The sequence below is a fragment of the Manis pentadactyla genome, chromosome 5 (genome assembly GCF_030020395.1).
Source record: "Manis pentadactyla isolate mManPen7 chromosome 5, mManPen7.hap1, whole genome shotgun sequence".
Lineage (NCBI taxonomy): Eukaryota > Metazoa > Chordata > Mammalia > Pholidota > Manidae > Manis > Manis pentadactyla.
Genome location: NC_080023.1, coordinates 58,511,780 through 58,530,778, shown reverse-complemented (window position 1 = coordinate 58,530,778; position 18,999 = coordinate 58,511,780). Strand labels below are relative to the sequence as shown.

The following is an 18,999-nucleotide window of genomic DNA, read 5'->3' as shown; positions in this document are numbered from 1 at the left end:
GTTGATGAATGACTTCACTTCATGCACAGTCAAATCTCACAAACTGGAGCTTTATTAATTAAGAATTAACTGATTTGGAATTATTTGGAAATTTAGACTGTATATGAGGAAGTCTACTTTAAAAAGATGTGTGAAAATTAAAAAGTACTAAATACACAAACTATATAAATACAGTGGAATAAAGATTTAATTAAAAAATATTTTAACATAATTTGGCATCATTTATAGATTTATTAAGATGACCCTTGCAGAAGAACCTAATTTATTTATAAAACCATCATTCCTCTTGGAAATAGTTCATTGCTATTTTTTCTCTGTAAGTCTAAAACATAGTACTTTAAAAATATTCTATAACTAAAATATTTTTCTTTCTCAGATAAACCATTTTCTTATTATATGAAGCTTTTTATATTATAAAATAAAGTGTTACTCAGAATCTCTAAACTTATGGAAATACTGTGAAATAGTACATCAGAATTTTTTGTCTTTGAAAATCACAATTCATCTTTTTCCTTTTTTTTCTTAATTGAAGTATTGTTGATATACAATCTTATGTTTGTTTCAAACTTACAACACAGTGGTTCAACAGTTACCCACATTATAAAATCCTCACCCATTCTAGTGTGGCAATGTAGAAAGATGTTGCAGAATCATTGGCTACATTGAACTACTGTCCCTGTGACCAACTTATATTATGTGACAACGCAATTATAATCGCAAATTATTGTGCCCCTTTATGCCCCTCACCTTCTTTCCCCACCTACCCTAAGCCCTCCCCCTTGGTAACTACTAGTCACTTCTCAGTGTCTATGTGTCTAATGCTGTTTTTCTCCTTTTGTTTGCTTTGTTTTTTTTATTCCACAAATAAGTGAAGTCATATCATATTTGTCTTTCTCTGCCTGGCTTATTTCACTGAGCCTAATACCCGCTAGATCCATCCACATTGTTGCAAATGGCAGGATTCCTTTTCTTTTTATGGCTGAATAATATTGCATTGTGTACATGTACCACCTCTTCTTTCTCCCTTCATCTATTGATGGACACGTAGGGTTGCTTCTATATCTTGACTATTGCAAAAAGTGCAGCAATAAATATAGGGGTGCATATGTCTTTTTGACTCCTGGATTTTGTTTTCTTTGGGTAAATTACTAGAAGCAGAATTACTGGATTGAATGGTATTTCTATTTTTAGTTTTATGAGGAGCCTTCATACTGCTTTCCACATGGTTGCACCAACTTGCAGTCCCACTAAAAGTGTAGGAGGGTCCCCACATCCTCACCAACATTTATTATTTCTTGTCTTTTGGATACTGTCCATTCTAACCAGTGTGAGGTGATATCTCTTGTAGTTTTGATTTGCATTTCCCTGATGATTAGCGATCACATACTCAATTTATCATCTAGATTGCTATTAATAGCCCCTGAGCACCACCTGCCTGCCCCCACCCCAAGCCCCCAGGATGCCTTTTTAGTTTGCCATCTATTAGTTCCTGTCTATATAAAAAACTTTTAAGGAGAAACAAACAGGTTTATCTAACTGTTGAAATTTAGAAAATCCCTGAGGGAAGACTAGAAGGGGCATGTCTTGGTCACTGTTTTTCCCCAGAAACTGCCCAGACTGGCAGTTAACTAACAAAAACTTAGAAGTATTTCTTTATTATTCAACCTTAAAAAAGAAGGAAATCCTGCCATTTCTAAAAACATGGAAGAAACTGGAGGGCATTATGGTAAGTGAAATAATCCAGAAGATGACAAATATTGCCTGGTATCATTTATTGATGAAATCTAAAAAAAGAAAGTCAAACTCAAAGAAACTGTGAATGGAATGGTGTTACTAGGAACTGGAGGGTGGGGAAAATAGGGAAAGGTTGGTAAAAGGGTACAAACTTTCAATTATAAGAGGCATAAGGTCTGAGGGTCTAATATATAACATGGTAACTATAGTTGCTGCATTTTATAAATGAAATTTGCTAAGAAAGTAGAATTTAATGTTCTCACCAAATAAAATAAATATGTGAAGAGATTGATGTGTTAATTTGATGGAAATCCTTTCACAAACATATACATATATGAACTCATTACATTGCACACTTCAAATATATTACAATTTTATTGGTTAATTATACTTAAGTATAATTTACCAATTATACAGTTAAAAATACATTTGCTTACTGTCAATAAAAGAAGCTAGGAAAGGAGTCATTTAATGATTACAAATTTAAAGGCAAGAGAAATTAAATAAGGAAACAAATAAAAGGGGGGAAAATTAGTTTGAGTTTTCCTCAATTTTGGAATCCATTCTGATCTTTGAAGGTCCTGGAATTGTAAAACTTCTAACCTAAAGCTAGCTGCTGCCAGGGCTTCCCTATTTTCTTGGCAACTTTTCTTATTTTCTGTTTCATTACAGGTCACAGAAAGAATCAAAATGGGCTAAAGACACTTGCCAAGCAACAAAATCAAATACAATTCATTCCCAAAAGGAAGATGTTTATAAATTATTAATAATAAAACCTAGATTTTTGTTACTATTTTGCTCTCAAAAGTTTAAAGTACATTTTCTTACATTAGTCCCTTTGCTCATTTAAAACATGAGAGCATGTAACAGGTATACTTTTTTACCTGTTTTATGTTGGATGGGACTCTGAAACAAAATACTCCAGGTTTCTTGCCCAAGACAATAAATCCATCCAGAAGTAGAGATGGTACCAAAACCTTGCTTGGCATTCTTTCTTTTCCCACCCAGTATTTCTAGCCTTCAAAGTTAAAGTGATTTATGTGGCACAGAATTCAAGGTGGGATAGTTAGATGATGTGAATCTCAAATGTGAGCTGAAATGTCTACCCTGTCAAAGGGTTTGAAGGAAAACAGCCTATGTAAAATCACAGGCACTATTTAGATGATGTGAGAGAAGCTTTTCTTCCTGAGCTAGACTCCTTAATGGAATTTTTTGAGCTTCCTGTCACAAGAGAGTGAAGGTCTTTTTGCAACACACTTTTCCACATAAAAACAAGGAGGAAGGAGTGAGGGGGGGAAAGATATTCAAGGTTCCTTCTTTGTGAAATAAATGACAGGTAACAAAGACCACAGACTAAAAATAAGATCCCAATCTCAACTTTTAGTAATTGTTTTTCCATGTTCTGGACATATGTCAATTCTGTGCATCTAAATTCCTTTTACCTTATCAGTTTTCCTCTGAGACAAGTTATTAAAGCACATTTGTTCTCAAAATCCCAAAGACCAAAAAGACAATAAAAAATATAAACTTTTACTACTTATTTTAATAAGTAGCTGCTTCAAGAGGAAGATTTCAAAATAAACATCTAAACTAGCACTTCCACACAAACATATTGGCAGAATATGGTAGAATCCATAAATAAGATTAAAAGTATATTCTTTAAGCTCACAGAAGAAAAAAATATCAATTCCAATTGGGAGGCCTGGTTTTGAGAGCCACTGGTCACCATTTGGATCTAGTGGATCCAATGTAAATATTTTGGCAACCAACTGCAGAATGATCAGTGTATACAGAATTTGCAGTATCCTTAATTAGGATTCTGGAAAGGTCAAATAGAAAAGTCCAAATACATTGCACTCTGTCTTCACTATTTGCTCAGCACCTTGGCTTATGAACCAAAGAAACTCTACCCTAAGAATTTGGTTAATTTAGAATCGGCCAATTGTCACTGGGACAGTCTATGTCCTGTACTTGGTTTTAGGGAGTTCCCACAGGTTGATGGTTTTATATTCCCTGGATTTTCACTTCTTGATCTTCCTTCCTGTGATTTCTAGTTGATCCTCTGGAACAGGGAAATAAACATTGTCAGTAACAGACATTTAAAAATGTGCCTTGGAGTTTTCCATTTTAGCTGGCTTTTCTTCTTTATGTTTACTGAGAAATCCAGACAAAGAACAGGCTACAGGAACTACAAGCAGAAAAAGGAGGTGACATCCCTGGGTCCATGTTTGTGCACCTCTTGCTGCATCAGGAATATCAATTGCACAGGAGTATCAACTGTTCACCTTCTTTATTCTCTAGCGACCTGGCACCAGGGACTACTGTGCTTCACACATCAGCAGTAATTGTACCATCAGGAATTTGCACAAAAGCTCACTTGACGCGAAGATCAAGTACAGACAACTGGCCACAGAAGCAGATGTTTGCTTTGACGTTCCACCACATCACAATGTGGAGAAAGGAGGCATAGGAGAACTGAGCTGCAATTCTGCTCCTCCTCCTCCTGGAGCCTAGTGTCCCCAGATTCTCTTGCCATATTATCTAGTGGAGTTACCTCATTCCTTGTGATCACAGGTCCTTCATTTGTGAAATTGGATTTGAAATCATCCACCTCAAAGGTTACTGTGCAGATTAAATAAGACAGCATAGGCCAAACTTAGCACAGTGTCCAGTACTGGGTAAGATCTGACAAATGGCAGCTAAGATTACTACTAGCTTTAAGACTTGGAGAAAGTAGAACATCAGCCCTGGAAAGAATATCAGCTATCTCACAAGGTTTATGTGATGGTTAAGTACATATACATTAGAATATATATTAAAATATAGTTTACTAAAATCCCCAAGTAAAATGTCTGGTGCTTGGATACTTGACTGGTGCTTAATAAATGGTAACCAAATCTGAATCTATACCCACAGACTAGCTTCTTAGGGTTATTACAATGTGGAACTGATTAACCTGCTCTTAATAAGAAAGAATTTATGAGTATTTGCCGTAATAATGAAACTTCAATGTTTTATTCCATTCTGTTTAATAAAGCAACATCTTATGGAAACTGAGTAACTAGAATAGGTACAAAATAAAATTGAATAAGCTTGTTTGGCCATGTCAGGTTTATTTAAGGGTCCTGGATAATTTGAGAACACAAGTGCCTCTTGATTAAGTCAAATATTTACACTTTAAATTTCCAGATCAATAAAAGGGCAAAAATGGCTTTCGTAGAGACAAGGTAAATGAAGAAAACGTTGGAAGAAGTAGCTCTTAGGGAAATTACCAGCCACTCTCTCACTCTTAAATCTTAAAACAAACAAATTGAAGTTTTTCCTTCACTTTTTCTTGTTATAATCCTTTTTGTTTCCCTAAGTATTTTTATCAAGCCTTACACTTGAGATTTCCATTGTAACTAGGCAAGTTCAAGTCACGGCCCTCTTCAATCCATGGACATTCTTTCCCATGTCCACCTGTGACACCACACTGCAAGTTGAAGAGCTGAGCAACTATCTGCTATGAAGCTGGATATATTCAGCCACTATTTTCACAAAACCTTCTCTTCCATACCTGCCTATCATTACATATAAGATGTGTACAGACATTATTTTGGGGTAAGTTTTCCAAATCTGTTTTTAATAAACCCAGTGCTAGAGAATTATCCAGGTCTGGCCATTACCCAAATTCACTGCTTCTCCTTTTCTGATTCCTGCTAGTGTTATACAGAAATTGATAAAATATAGGTTAGAGCAGTCAGAGGAAAAACTAAAATGATGGATCATTCAAGCATCTATGGTTTTCTCAAAAGACCATCTTACTGTGAATGATAAAATGTCAGCTATACTGGTGCAGTATCCTCACAAAAATTCAACCTAAGTAGGGCTATACCAGAAGACCTTGCACCTCCGGTTTAACCATTAGTCTATGATTTAAATCTACTATATAATTTAAAGGGAATGACACTTAATAAAAATAAAATTGCATAAATATAGTGCCGGTTATGGAAGAAAAATTAGGATTACCTTTTACTTCCTAATTTTCTCTTAATGGACTGTCTAATTATGAAACACATATTAACTATAATATGGAACCACAGGAGAAATGATCCAGGAGCTCTTTTTAATGGTTATAACATATTGGTACACAGCATTTATTAAGGTAATAGAAAAATTATATAGAAAGAAATGGTAATAAAATTCCACTCTGGTGATAACCATGTTAGAGTATCTTGGAAGCCTCCTCATGCTGTCAATAAAACAAAGGTGTGGAAATGAAAGCCATGGCTGCTTCCAGTCACTTGTTTTGATCTTGTAGTTTCACCCCAATGAAAAAGCCTTATTTTACTTAGAGATACTGAGTGTCTGAGAAAGGCTTTATTCCTCTTAATCATTCATCCATTATTGAGCACATTCTCCCTGGAACTGTCAACAATGAATCAATAAAATACACCCCATCTGTTAACAATGAATTACAGTGTCTATCCCCTTGAGGGGATTTTTCTAATTTTGTTTATCATTTTTAGCAAGGTTTCTTTCCCCTCCAGATACAAAGTAAACACCTGGTCAGAGAATTAATTTTGACCTTTTCTAAAATATTCACATGCCCCTGATTGTATAGTCACTGCAACCTTGGCACATTAGCAAATGAACACAAGTACTAGAGTAGAAACTTATTTCTAAAGTCTAGGTCAACTGAAAATCTGACCTCTGTTTATTCCAAAAGTAATTAATGCTATTTTAAAAACAACACATTTTATAAAAGCCAATGGGTGTATGTGTGTGTGTGTGTGTGTGTGTGTGTGTGTGTGTGTGTGTGCACGTGCATGTATTCTACTTCACTGCAAGTCACACAGTTCTTAAAAAACAATGAAACAGGTCCTCAGTAAATTTCTGTTGATGGCAGAAGGAGAAAGAAAAAAAAGCAAGAGAAGGAGGGGGGAAAAGGAAGGAGAAAGTCCACGTCCTGTTTACCATTTGCAAAATTCTAGCATTTATGGTTTTTTTTATATATGTATTTTTTTTTAAATTAAGGTATGGTTGATATACATTCTTATGAAGGTTTCACATGAAAAACAATGTGGTTACTACATTCACCCATATTATCAAGCCCACCCCCCATACCCCACTGCAGTCACTGTCCATCAGTGTAGTAAGATGAAGATGCCACAGAGTCACTACTTGTCCTCTCTGTGCTACACTGTCTTCCCTCTAATCCCCCCACACCATGTGTACTAATCATAATACCCCTCGATCCCCTTCACCCTCCCTCCTACCCACCCTCCCCCTCTCCTTTCCTTTGGTAACCACTAGGCTATTCTTGGAGTCTCTGAGTCTGCTGCTGTTTTCTAGCATTTATGTTTTTGAATGAATTAAGATAGATTCCTCTTGGAAGAACTGAACATCTTGCCTCTAAGACTTAAAGCCTCCTTTCATGTGACTATGTATTGTGTACAACAGTTTCACAGCCTTGAGATTCAGTAGAATAGTAAGTACTAAATGATTTATGATGCATTAAACTCCTTAACAGGTTCTCCCTTAAATACAGCTTCAATGTTTCATATTTATCTATAGCAGCCCAGTAGTTGTTAATTTTTCTTTTGGTAGGCTTCCAGTAGAAGCCTAATTACTCTTTCTCTACAAAAATGTCAGGGAATATTAAATGTCTGAGCTCCTTTAAAACACAATGAGAAGATTAAACTGTCTGGGGCACCTTTCATGGGACAGTGAGAAATTTAAAAAATTTTTTTTTTACTCAATGTCTATTAGGTGCCAAACAGTCTTACATACACTATTTCATTTAATCTTTACAGAAACCCCTATGAGTAGGTAAAATTACAAACCCAGCTCACAGAATATGAAACAAAGAGATTAGGTAATTTAATGAGCCTTGCCCAGGATCACCTGCTGGTCAGAGCCAGAATCCAAACAGTCTCCTTCACTCTGAAGCACACACTGTTTACGCTTTATCACATTAACAGTTTTCTAAATTGGGATGTTGGTGATGAAATGAAATATTGTGAATTATCCTTCAATTAGGTATTTTTTGATTTTCACTTTCAGCTTTTGAACTGAACCATCTTTCTCACACATCTCTACTGTGTAGTCATCAAGGCACAGTGGGGATCATGACATCTATTACCTCTACTTTAACTAACAGTTATCCCATTTCTAAGAAAAGGAAATTTTAGCACAGCACCATGAATTCACCCAACTGATAGGTCAAAGTTCATGCTAATTTCCCTTTTAGCCCTTGCAACTGACCTTCCTTAGTTCTTCAGTAAATGTGAACCTAGGTTTATGACTTGGGTTCCTGAGCAATAGATGTGGGAGAGAGGAAGGGAAGAAAAGACTCATTAAGAAAAGGAAACTGAGGAAGTGATGAGATTTTTTTCATAAGCCAGAGAGAACAAGAAAGACCTAGAAATAAACCAGAGCTTTCCTAGTGATTAAGTGACCCCTATTTCCTTTCCTGTAAAACCACTTCTCAGTTTGCAGGATCACCACTCCATCTGCACAGTTGGTGGTTCAGTTACATACAGTTCCAGTGTTGAAAAACAAGTCATCTGCCAGTTTAAATATTATTGATTCATTGATTGAATTCTTTTACTAGGAGTGCATGTTGTGATAAAAGGCCCATTTATTGTTTTTAGAAGACTTACTCTAGCTGTACATGCAACTGCATTATTCTCTATCATTTTCAGTTTGCTACCACAAAGTACTAAATTCATGGTGGATCTATGCAGTTTTCTATCAAAAAAGTATTAAGGTTATAGAAGAAATACACAATTATTTATCTTAAGGGTTTTATCAAACATGAGACTGCCATGGAAATGTAACTATCCATTTTCCTTTTTCCAAAACAGAAACAGATTTCATCCCCATAGGTTTAAGTGATTTCTCGCATTCATGTACACATCTTTCATGAATGCTATTCAACTGGATGACTCTAAAAATACAGGGTGCAACCAAAAGTCTTGTTACAGAATGATGAGGAGTGTTTTGTTCTATCATTCATACTTACTAACTCTAAATTTTAATAAATAATAACAGCAATAATATTGGCAGTTAACATTTACTTACTTGTTGCATATTAAAAAGTATCCTAAGAACCTTATCTGTAATACCCCATTATTTTTCTTCAAAATAATTCTATCAGGAAGGTATTATTATTAAGCCCATTTTACAGATGAGGAAGGCAGACCTACCTTAAGGAGTTTGCCCAAAGTCAAACATCAGGCATTACTAAACTGGGACCTGAGTACAAGATTTTTCTAACTCCAAAACCCTGCTACATTGCTACACTGGTACCACCTAGAGGTAGTAGAAATTGTGAGGGTCTTTCTAAGATTAGGCCTAGCTATTTAGGACAGGCTTTTTACGCATTCTAGGGAAAACAGGTCAAGCGGAAAGCTATCTATCACCGCTTCAGCCAGTATTTGCAACAAGTGTAAAACAGGTTTAAGCCTTAGTATCACTTTTTCAAGAAAACAAAGATCTTCTTAGAAGGAAAATTACATGTAAAATCTTGTCGTATTTTTCACAACTACAACACATTCAAATGTCTTCTTTGGTCTCATATTCTCTACTAGCATCCAATTAAAACAATGAATGCAAGTTTCCATTAGCCTCAGGTGGTATGGGGTGATACTGGGTAGATCTTTGCGATGTGGGTTAGCAAAGCCTTCATTCATAAAGCTTTATGACCACCTCAAACCCCGAAACAACTGAGTAGTATTGTTTTCCTTCAGAAAATCTTGAAGTATGATTACTCACACTTGCCTAAGAAGTCAGCTTATGGACTATTTCACAAATAAATAAATACAGACATATAGATAGACAGCAATAAATGACCAAGAAAGTTCAACCTCCACAATTAAATATGTCTGTGATGCTGTCTTTTGAATGTATATAGTTTGGACTTCTCCTGAAAGCTCAGCATGGATGGTTGCAGAGGGTTTACCCCTTTCTCTCCTGAGAAGAGCTCTATGTAGTTGTACATCTGTGTGTCTCTGGGAAACATACTTAATAGATTCTCATAATACTATCTATCATGTACTGAGTGCTTACTCTTTTGCAAACACTTTTTAAGTTATGAAATATTTCTAATCAGTATACATCTTAACAATAATAGACTTTTATAACAATAATAAGTTTCTAAAAATATGTCATTCATGTTGCCTGAATCTTTAAATTTCCACTTTGCACCTGTCTCTACTTTGCTTTTAAGCATGGGTTTTAATTTAATGTGATTTTCCTTCAACAAGACAAAAAGAACCCATGGGTACAAAGACCAGCAATGCCTGGTTTTTCATCACTGTTGCCGACTGGCCCATATTTACAGAGATGCTCTTCTCTTTTCTCTGACCATTCAAGATTCATATGAATCTTTAAGTCCTTTAAGACTTCTCCACTAAAGTGGCAGAGAAGAATGTTGATATACCACCAAAATACCTGGGAGGAATATGACACAGCCTGTCATAAGCATGAAAATTCTTCATAGTATCTTGTTTAGTTTTTAAATTTGTAATGATTTTGCACTCTAGTCTATAGTATAACCACATTTGTTTTACTATAAATATTAAGGTTTTTTTCCTCAGAATTTATAAGTAAAAGTGGATATTGCATGAATGTGCCCTATATTTATGCCCAGTCCTCAGGCCACTGCTATACTTTCTGTCAGACCTTTATTAAAAAGCATGGATTGTATATCAACTTTTATTTTAAAGGACAATTGACCTGTGGCTAATTATATAACTTGAGATCACTAGCACTATTGCCATTTAATTGTCTGACAAAAATGTCCACCCCTGCTTCTACTAGAGCACATGTAAAGCCACAACTGTCTCCAAGTGTCTTTTTTCCCAAATATCTTCCATATTATAAAATGATGATGAATGACTCCAGGAAAAAATTCCAGTGACCAGTGGAGCACTTTTTTGTGAAAAAGTTCTGATGCTGATTCGGGTTTGCAAGACAGATGTTAAAGTACTAAAATATATAGAATCATGTTCCTTATCCAGAACTCACTTTTATGTCTTTCCTAACTCAAGAATATAAATCTTCTCTGAAAACATAATATTCCTATTTTTCTTTCTTATTTATGTGTTCAGTACAGATGAACTATAAAGCTCTACTTTACCAGTGACTCCAGCCTGGATTTCTTTTAAATTCATATTTCAAATTACACCAAGTGAATCAGTTTCTCATCTCTTCTATAAGCTTAAAATAATCAACTTAGAGTTTTCTTAAGGAAAAGATTCCTACAGCAATATGCAGCGAAATATGGGATAGAAGTTCAGAGGAGTAGATTTGTCTGGTCCTTACAACTGTCAATATATGTACCTGGTTCCTCATCTATCAGATAAGAAGATCAAGAATAATGTGTACAAAATTTCCTTGCAAATACTAAAGTGTGAGTTCATTTCCAAGTATTGAGCTAATTATTTTCACATTCCAGAGCTCCCCGTTTCACTGTGATTGAATCACAGGGCTAAGATACCTCAGGCACTGAGACTTGAAATTCAGCAGGATGGTTTCTCAGATGAAATAAAGTAAAACCTTTTCCTGAGGATCATGATACCACGTTGAAAGTTTGCATGCATGGAGCCTACACCTTCCCCCAAATCCAGGGTAAGCACAAAACTAAGCATGATGATGTCACCTGGGCCAGGCGGCACGCAGACGCAGGAGAAGTGAGTATTGTAGCCCACTTTGAAGTCAGAGTTGATGGGGTAGTAATCGGCTAGCTTAATCATCTTCTTAAAAGCATCATAAATAAAGATGAAGCTAATCAGAGAAGAGAAGCCCTCTTCAGTGAAGCGAGTGAAGTACTGAACCAAGAAGCTGGCATCAGTGGCCACCAGCACGAGACACAGGAAGGCTGACCACAGGCCAATCCAAAGGCGAAACTCCAAATAGTCAAAATTATGGTCCCTAGAAAGAAGAAAGAAAGGTATTTAGACTTCTCCTCCATGCAACACAAAGAAAAACATAAAACTACCAAATGACTACATATAACTGCTAGAAATTCAAGATCACCACAAAATACAAAGCTTATTCTGAATTTTATCCAAAAGTAATAAGTTTAAGGATTTGGTCTAGGAATATTATTATGCTACCTTAAATAATTCCAGCAGTTTGAAAAAACATATCAAAATAGTCATGCCATTTATATGTGTATACCACATTAATTTTCTCATTCAAAAAATAGGGTCCCTGCCTTCATGGGGTTTACAGAATCAACATATGAAAGTATAACACTGGTACCCAGTATGCACTCAATAAATGTTTCTGACCTTTACTGGCAAATGAAGACACCAAGACAGACGTGTTCTCTGTCCCCAAGTCATTACAGCATGCTGAGGGAGGCAAGCTGATAAACATCACCACACTATAAAATAATAGGTGATATCTCAAGGTTCCCACACAGTGTCAATAAAGGGGGAGTAACTAATTCTGGCTGGGGGCACAAAAGAAGTTGCAGAAAAACCTCAAGGTATATAAGGATAAGTAGGAACTTTCTGGACAGACCAAGAAGTGTACTTCAAAAAGGCACGTGGCAACAGACTGCATGTAATGTTCACTGTGGAGAGAGTGCAACCAACGCGATGAGATGAGACTAGATACGGAGGCTGTGACCAGACCAAGAAAGGCTGTCCTGCCATGTGACAGCCAGATGCCCCCACCTCTCACGAAGCTTGCCTGCAGACATGATCTCCGTCTCCCAACGCTGTGTGTGAAGCATCTTGCGGCCACCTTGTTTCCATCTGTGCCTGTCCCACAGCGGTCACAACAGGCCACCTCCATCTAAGGGGAATGTTTTTTGATGCCCTTTCCGTTTCTTATAAGTGTCTTAGTTCAAGATTCACATTTGGGAAAAGATGGGTCAAATGTTGACATTTTACCTCATCATACTGATTCCTTTAAAAGTATGTGGAGAGTGCTTTATAGTATTTTTTTCTCATAATTTGTGATGAAAATGCAGATGGTAGCAGTCACATTTCTTGTATGAAATATAAGAAAAAAATTGAGGATAATAGATGCTTGAAGCTCTACAGCCTTGTTTTTAGACAATGAGTTTCTGATAACCATTATTATATGTTTTAATACTTTCCTGAAGGCATTGTATCAATGCTTTCGCCACCACCGACCCAGCATGGAGTCCCCAAGCCTTTGCCTGATTATTACAAACATCTCCTTACTAATATCCATGCTTGCCCTGCTCAAAGCCATTTATATGTCACAGCCAAAATGATCTTTTAAAATTTAAATCAGATACCCCCTCTAAAACCTCTGGATAGCTTCACACAGCTCCTAGAACAAAATTCAAGTTCTGTACCTAGCATGAGACTGGGACCTAGAAGGTTTCCAATAAAGACTTGCTAGATAAATTAAGGCACACCTGTGGCTTAGAACTTGACTGAGACAGTTATTGATGTTGGCCTATGAACAGTCGCAGGTAACCAGATGATTGAGTGAAAAATGTATACAATATTAGAATTATAAGTTCCTTAGATGCTGTAATGGTTAATTTTATGTGTCAACTTGGCTAGGCCACTGGGTGTCCAGACATTTGATCAAATACTATTTTGGGTGTTTCTATAAGAGTGGTTTTGATGAGATTAACATTTTAATTGGTAGACTGAGTAAAGCAGCTTGCTTTCTATAATGTGGGGAGGCCTCATCCAATCAGTTTTCCAACTATAAGACAAAATACCAGCCAACCCCCAGCACAACAGAATTCTGCAAACTGCCTATAGACTTTATCTGTAACATCAGCTCTTCCTAGTTCTGCAGCAGACTGTCTTCATACTGGAACTGGACATCAGCTCTCCTGTGTTTCCAGCCTGTTGGATCACCCTGCAGATTTTGGATTCACCAGCCTCTGTAATTGTGTGAGCCAATTCCTTATAGTAAATTTCTTTATATATACATATACATACATATACACACACACATGCACACATATTTTCTTGGTTTATTATGTTTATTATTTGTTTCTCTGAAAATTCCTGACTGATACACATATCAATTAGTCAATTATGCCTCACTTTACAGGCGAGGACACAGGGCCAATAAAAGTTAAGTCGTTTGTCCAAGGCCAAGATTTCAAGGTTTTAGTGGCAGAGCTGGACCAAAAACCAAATCTCTGTATTCTTGGACCAGTCCTATTAAGAATTACACTGTAGTTTCTCTATGTAATTTGTATTTAGCTCATGAGAGGGTGGGCCTTGAAATCATTGTCGTTGGTCTCCCTCTTCTCACCAAACAGCACAAAGTGGACTATGTTACCAAAGCAGGAGATTATTAACACTTGGGGAGGAAGTTCTCTTCTATGGATCTCCTAGAACCCTTCTGAAGGCATCTATGCATTCCTTTACAGTTCTCTTCATGTCTGCAAACCCACTGTTTAATCCAATGCATGTCCTTGTGAGATAAGGAGACTATAGAAAAAGCTGAATTCTATGAATTTGAAATAACTTACATTATCACATAATAAAGCAGCCTCCAAGCCACAGCTAAGAAACACTTCTATTACTTCTGAGCCAACAGACTTTCTTTTCTTAAAACAGAAGTTTTAAGCTATTACCTATTTTTGCTTTCCTAACAAGATGAAAGTTAGAGCAATCTTGATTTGGTCTAAGAATGTTGTTTGCCTACAGAATTGATGTTTACAAGACAGAATGAGACACAAATCCATCAACTAGCTTGTGGTTAGGAACACTATCAGTTTCAGTACAAAGGAAAAAATGCATGTATAAACTTAGATCTTAGGACCTAAACAATACACCAAAAGAGGCTTTGAAATACTTAAACATTCCCAGAGTAGCTCTATATGACTGACCTAAATAAAATCACTGAAATCAATTGCACTTCATTATAAAAGTGGTATGTTTACAGCAGCAAGAAGAAAGAAGAATATGAGATGAGAAACTTTTCTAAACAGGTTGATAGATAATAATGACTACAATAAAATGACAATATTACATCCAATGAGGCTATTAGTCCCCTCAGTGCCAAGTTTAAGTGGTAATTAAATTATAAAAAGTAACAGGAAATGACAGTAGGACAAAAGAAACTGGAGAATTAGAAGGAGAAAATGGGTTTATATCCTTATGGTATCACAGTGTTCCTAGATATTTTGAATTATAGTTTCTGAGAAGCATAAAACCAAGTACAAACTCAGAACTCATATTTGAGACACGCTACAGAAATTAATGTCAGCCACTGACAAATATAGACTTCCTAAACTAAATGAATTAATCCAGCTATGTAACAAAATAAAATAATCACTTGATGGCCTCTAATGACTGAAATTACCCAAAGATTATAAGGAAAAATATTGAATGACTAAATGACAATCATACAGGTTAAAATCTACCTTCAGTTACAAAGTTGCTGCATGCTTTCAACAGAGTGTTAAAACTTCTTTCAGACTGCTCTCTCAAGAGAAAGAAAAGGAATCTAATTTTCTATTATGGGGATTAATATGTAAAAATAATACAAAGGAGACTGCAGATTTTGGAAAACAAAACAAGGGTCATTTGGAAAGAGCTGTGAGCTCTTTTCTTTCATTCTGTTACTAATTTTTAAAAGGTGATAGCACATCATTCACATCCTACGTCAGAGATAACTCTGTGGAGAATATGGAGCTATTGTTTGAATCTACCAAACATAAAAACAAGCATTTTGCCTATTTCTCAAAAACTGGTAAACTATGTTGGGGAAAACTTGAGCAATATAGAGTAAAACAGTGTCCTTACTGAGGGACTTCTCAGATCCCTTAGTCAGTTAATGCATAGATATAATACACAGAATTTCCCAGACTCACTGGGCTCATGGAAACTATTGTTTTCATGGAGCATCTAATAGGACTAGTAACGGATGAAATGCATTTAGAGAAACAGTGTTCCACACAAACACACTTGATCTAGACAAAATATTATACTACTATTACAGTATACAAGCAAATGACAGAGCATCTGAATAAAATAATAAAGTTTGCCGCAGAAGAGCCACATGTTACTCAATGATAGATTTAAAGCATAGTTTCTCACGTTTCTTGTTGCTTTACAACTGTTTCCAAATAAATTATTCTAAACTATGTTTACATAACCAATTATGATGAAACAGAAGGAAAAATGAGAAAAGAATTTGCTTGGTGAAAGGAAATAATCTCTATCCTACAATTATCTAAAGTAAACTGGGATGCAAATGTTTTCAGTAGATTAAAGCTCTGATCACATTGCATCCAATAAATCTTTCTGCAAAGGTAACACGTTTGTTCCTGTTTATAGTACATGCTTGTTTAATCTTTCCACAAAGGCTTTCTTGTCTCACACAATGTTTTCTTAAACATATAAAAACTGTTTGACTCTTTCTATAAACTGACAAGAACAGAATTCTTTCCAATGTCCTTCTGAAAACTATGATGGAGGAGGGATCAGTAGTAATGAACTACAGAAAACTTGACACCATTATTCAAACTTTAGAACTTTAAGTTCAGAGGATACCTTTGCTATGTTCCAACCAAATTTTCGAAATGCATTTTTAAAATCCTCAGTCCCTCTTCTTTCTTGTGGTTATTTTTGATGGCACATACAGTTTCAAAGGCCATTATATGACTCCTTAAATTATGGGGTATTGTACAGGCAATGATATTTCTAACATTAAATTCCTAAAAACGTATGAGATTATAAGAATATGGAAACTCTAACAAGGAGTTCTAGCAAGTCACATGAAATTCTGCAGTGTGTCTACAGCCTGAGATCTGCCAAAAAAGACAATTCTGAGAGGTATCAAGTTCATTAGAAAGAGACCAGAACACCCAATGTAATTTCAATCTATTTGTGAGCTAACGTGGTTACTTGCATAATTAACCAAACCTGATTTTCTCCTTCTAAAAATGATCCATCCATTTCTAAAAGAAAATATATGTATCACAATTGTCATGCCCATTAGTAGCATCTAGTGATTCCATAGGAGATGCAGGGTCTGGAGTCAGCAGAAAATCAAGTCCCAGCCCTGCCAACGACTGGTGATATAACCTTCAGCACTGTACTTTCCCATCTGTGACTGCTTTCTCACCTACAGAACAGGAAACAGGCCCCACCTCATAGGCCTGCTTGTAACAATTAAATGAGGTAGTGCATGTAAGCTTTTAGGATAATACTGGGTACATGGTGAGCACTCAATAAATGTTAGTTATTACACAGCTGAGTCTTGAAATGTATCTTTAATTAAGAATGCTGCAATTGGGGCTAGGAGCCCTGGATCCACAGGAGCATCCAGTCTCTTTCATTAATGAGCCACGTGACCTTGAACAGGACATTTCAGTTCTTTAGTGTTTAGGATCACGGCAGGACATAGAAGGCATTTAAAGAAACAGTGTTTCCACACAAACACACTTGATCTAGACAAAATATTACACTATTATTACAGTATATAAGCAAATGACAGAGCGTCTGTAAAATATTTTTTTAAAAGTAACTATAAAATAATAGTTTGCATTCTCAAATGGGATTCTGAGGAAAACTTAACAAACAGGCTATTTACTGGGGGGTGAGTAACAGAGAACAGCAAGACCCTCAGGCACTAGCAACCTCAGGGGGCCAATCCTACCTCGAAAAGGCCAAGGACGTGAATGGAGTCACCAGAGCTCAGCGAGGACTAGACCCGGGATGGGAGAGCCACCGGGCAGGGGCTGTCCTCAGGGAACCAGACTGCGGCGCTAAAGCAGAGACGGGGCGGCGCGGGGCGGCCGACGCATGCTGCCCGCTCTCCTTCCCGTCCCGTCGGTCCCCACACCGGCCGACCCCACGGGAAGCCAGCAGGTGCAGGAGCCCGTCTGCCGCAGCCCCCGGGGCAGCCCCTGAAGCCCACCGCAAGACCTCGAGGCAGGGCAAGCAGGTAATACAACGTACGGGTTCCTCAGCTAAGTCAAGTGTAAAATGAGTGCTGTACAACTTAATTTTGAAGGGCCCTTCAATCTCCAAATCTTAGAATTCCTGTATTCTGACCTACCTAATTACTAGTCCATGCTCTATCTTGACTATGAAGGTTCTACAATTAAACAATCCCAATGTATAATTAGATGTGTGTATACATACTTGCTGAAATTAAATAGAAGCCTTTCAAAAACTAGAACAGGTCCTGTGCTGCTCAAAATAGTGAGTGGTTGACCAGCAAAGAGGCAAAAGACGGCTCCGGAGACAGCTGTGCCCAGAAAGCTCTCCAACACGCCCTGAGAGAAAGAAAGTATAGGTGTTAGAAGAAACACGTCTTTTTTATCCCATGTGTGATGTCCCTAGGGAAGTTAGACCCCATGAATATGCTATTATGAGGGTCATAGCAAACATAGCAAACCAACGTGAAGAACGAATATTCTCACCAATATGAATTTCACCACACATATGATTTGGTCGTTGATCCGCACTCCAAGGGCTGATGGCTCCAAGCACTATAGTACCTGTAATGACTGATGGCTGACTACAGAAGGCAAATGCTGACTCTCAGCCATTCTAAAAATACTAATTGAAGCTTCTTTACATAAAATCACATTAATCCCACCAAGTGGGCAGAACTGATTTAGTACTTTGGGGTGGCTTTTCATACTTTCAGGACTTTTCCTCTCTGTGGTTACCTTCAGTATTTGTTTCAGCCTGATTTCACCTCGCATACAGGAGGTACTTTTGAGTAGCTACATTTTATGCACAAAAGCTATTTTTTCCAGAGGAAAGCTTTTCAAGTAGAGAGGGGAACAAAAGGGGCACAAAAAGTGATTTGCTCTCCATCCTCTAAGACACAAATTCCAAGAAAACATTCTTATTTCATATTCCTTGTCCAACGTAAACTCACACAAGCACTTCTGTTAACTTTATCTTAGAGGAAATAAATGTGGTCCCATCTCCCTGCAGTTATATCTCTGGAAATCAACCCATTATTTTCCTTGAGCAAAACAAGAACAAAGAAACACAAGCCATTAAGCATCATTTACTTACAAAATTATTCTAACTTTCTTAATCACATCATTGGGACCAATGCCTCAGAAGATGGCAAGCTAGCCTGTTCCCTGTATTTTTCAGCATTCCAAGCTTCAGTTAGAAAAGCACAGGGCAGGTCCTTTTGTAAACCTGAAACAGTATTTTATCAAGGGATGATTTTTAACTAGAAAAAGATGACAGAGATCCTTTATTCATATGGAAGTATTCATCTGAACCATAAAACCCATAAGATAAAACATTGCTCAAATGAGTATATAAAGACATTCTATAGCTTTAA

At 36.7% G+C, this 18,999-nt stretch overlaps 1 protein-coding gene across 4 annotated transcripts in view; it reads right to left on the bottom strand.

The window, feature by feature from the left end:
- SLC4A4 (solute carrier family 4 member 4) overlaps positions 1-18,999 on the bottom strand; it is a 316,692-nt gene that overhangs the window by 62,232 nt on the left and 235,461 nt on the right. For all 4 annotated transcript variants that reach the window (XM_036878971.2, XM_036878970.2, XM_057502301.1 and 1 more), the window contains exons 13-14: positions 17,829-17,962; positions 11,381-11,652 (exon numbers count right to left, since the gene is read on the bottom strand). In XM_036878971.2, the coding sequence (XP_036734866.1) occupies positions 11,381-11,652; positions 17,829-17,962 (406 nt within the window). The remainder of the gene's footprint in view (positions 1-11,380; positions 11,653-17,828; positions 17,963-18,999) is intronic.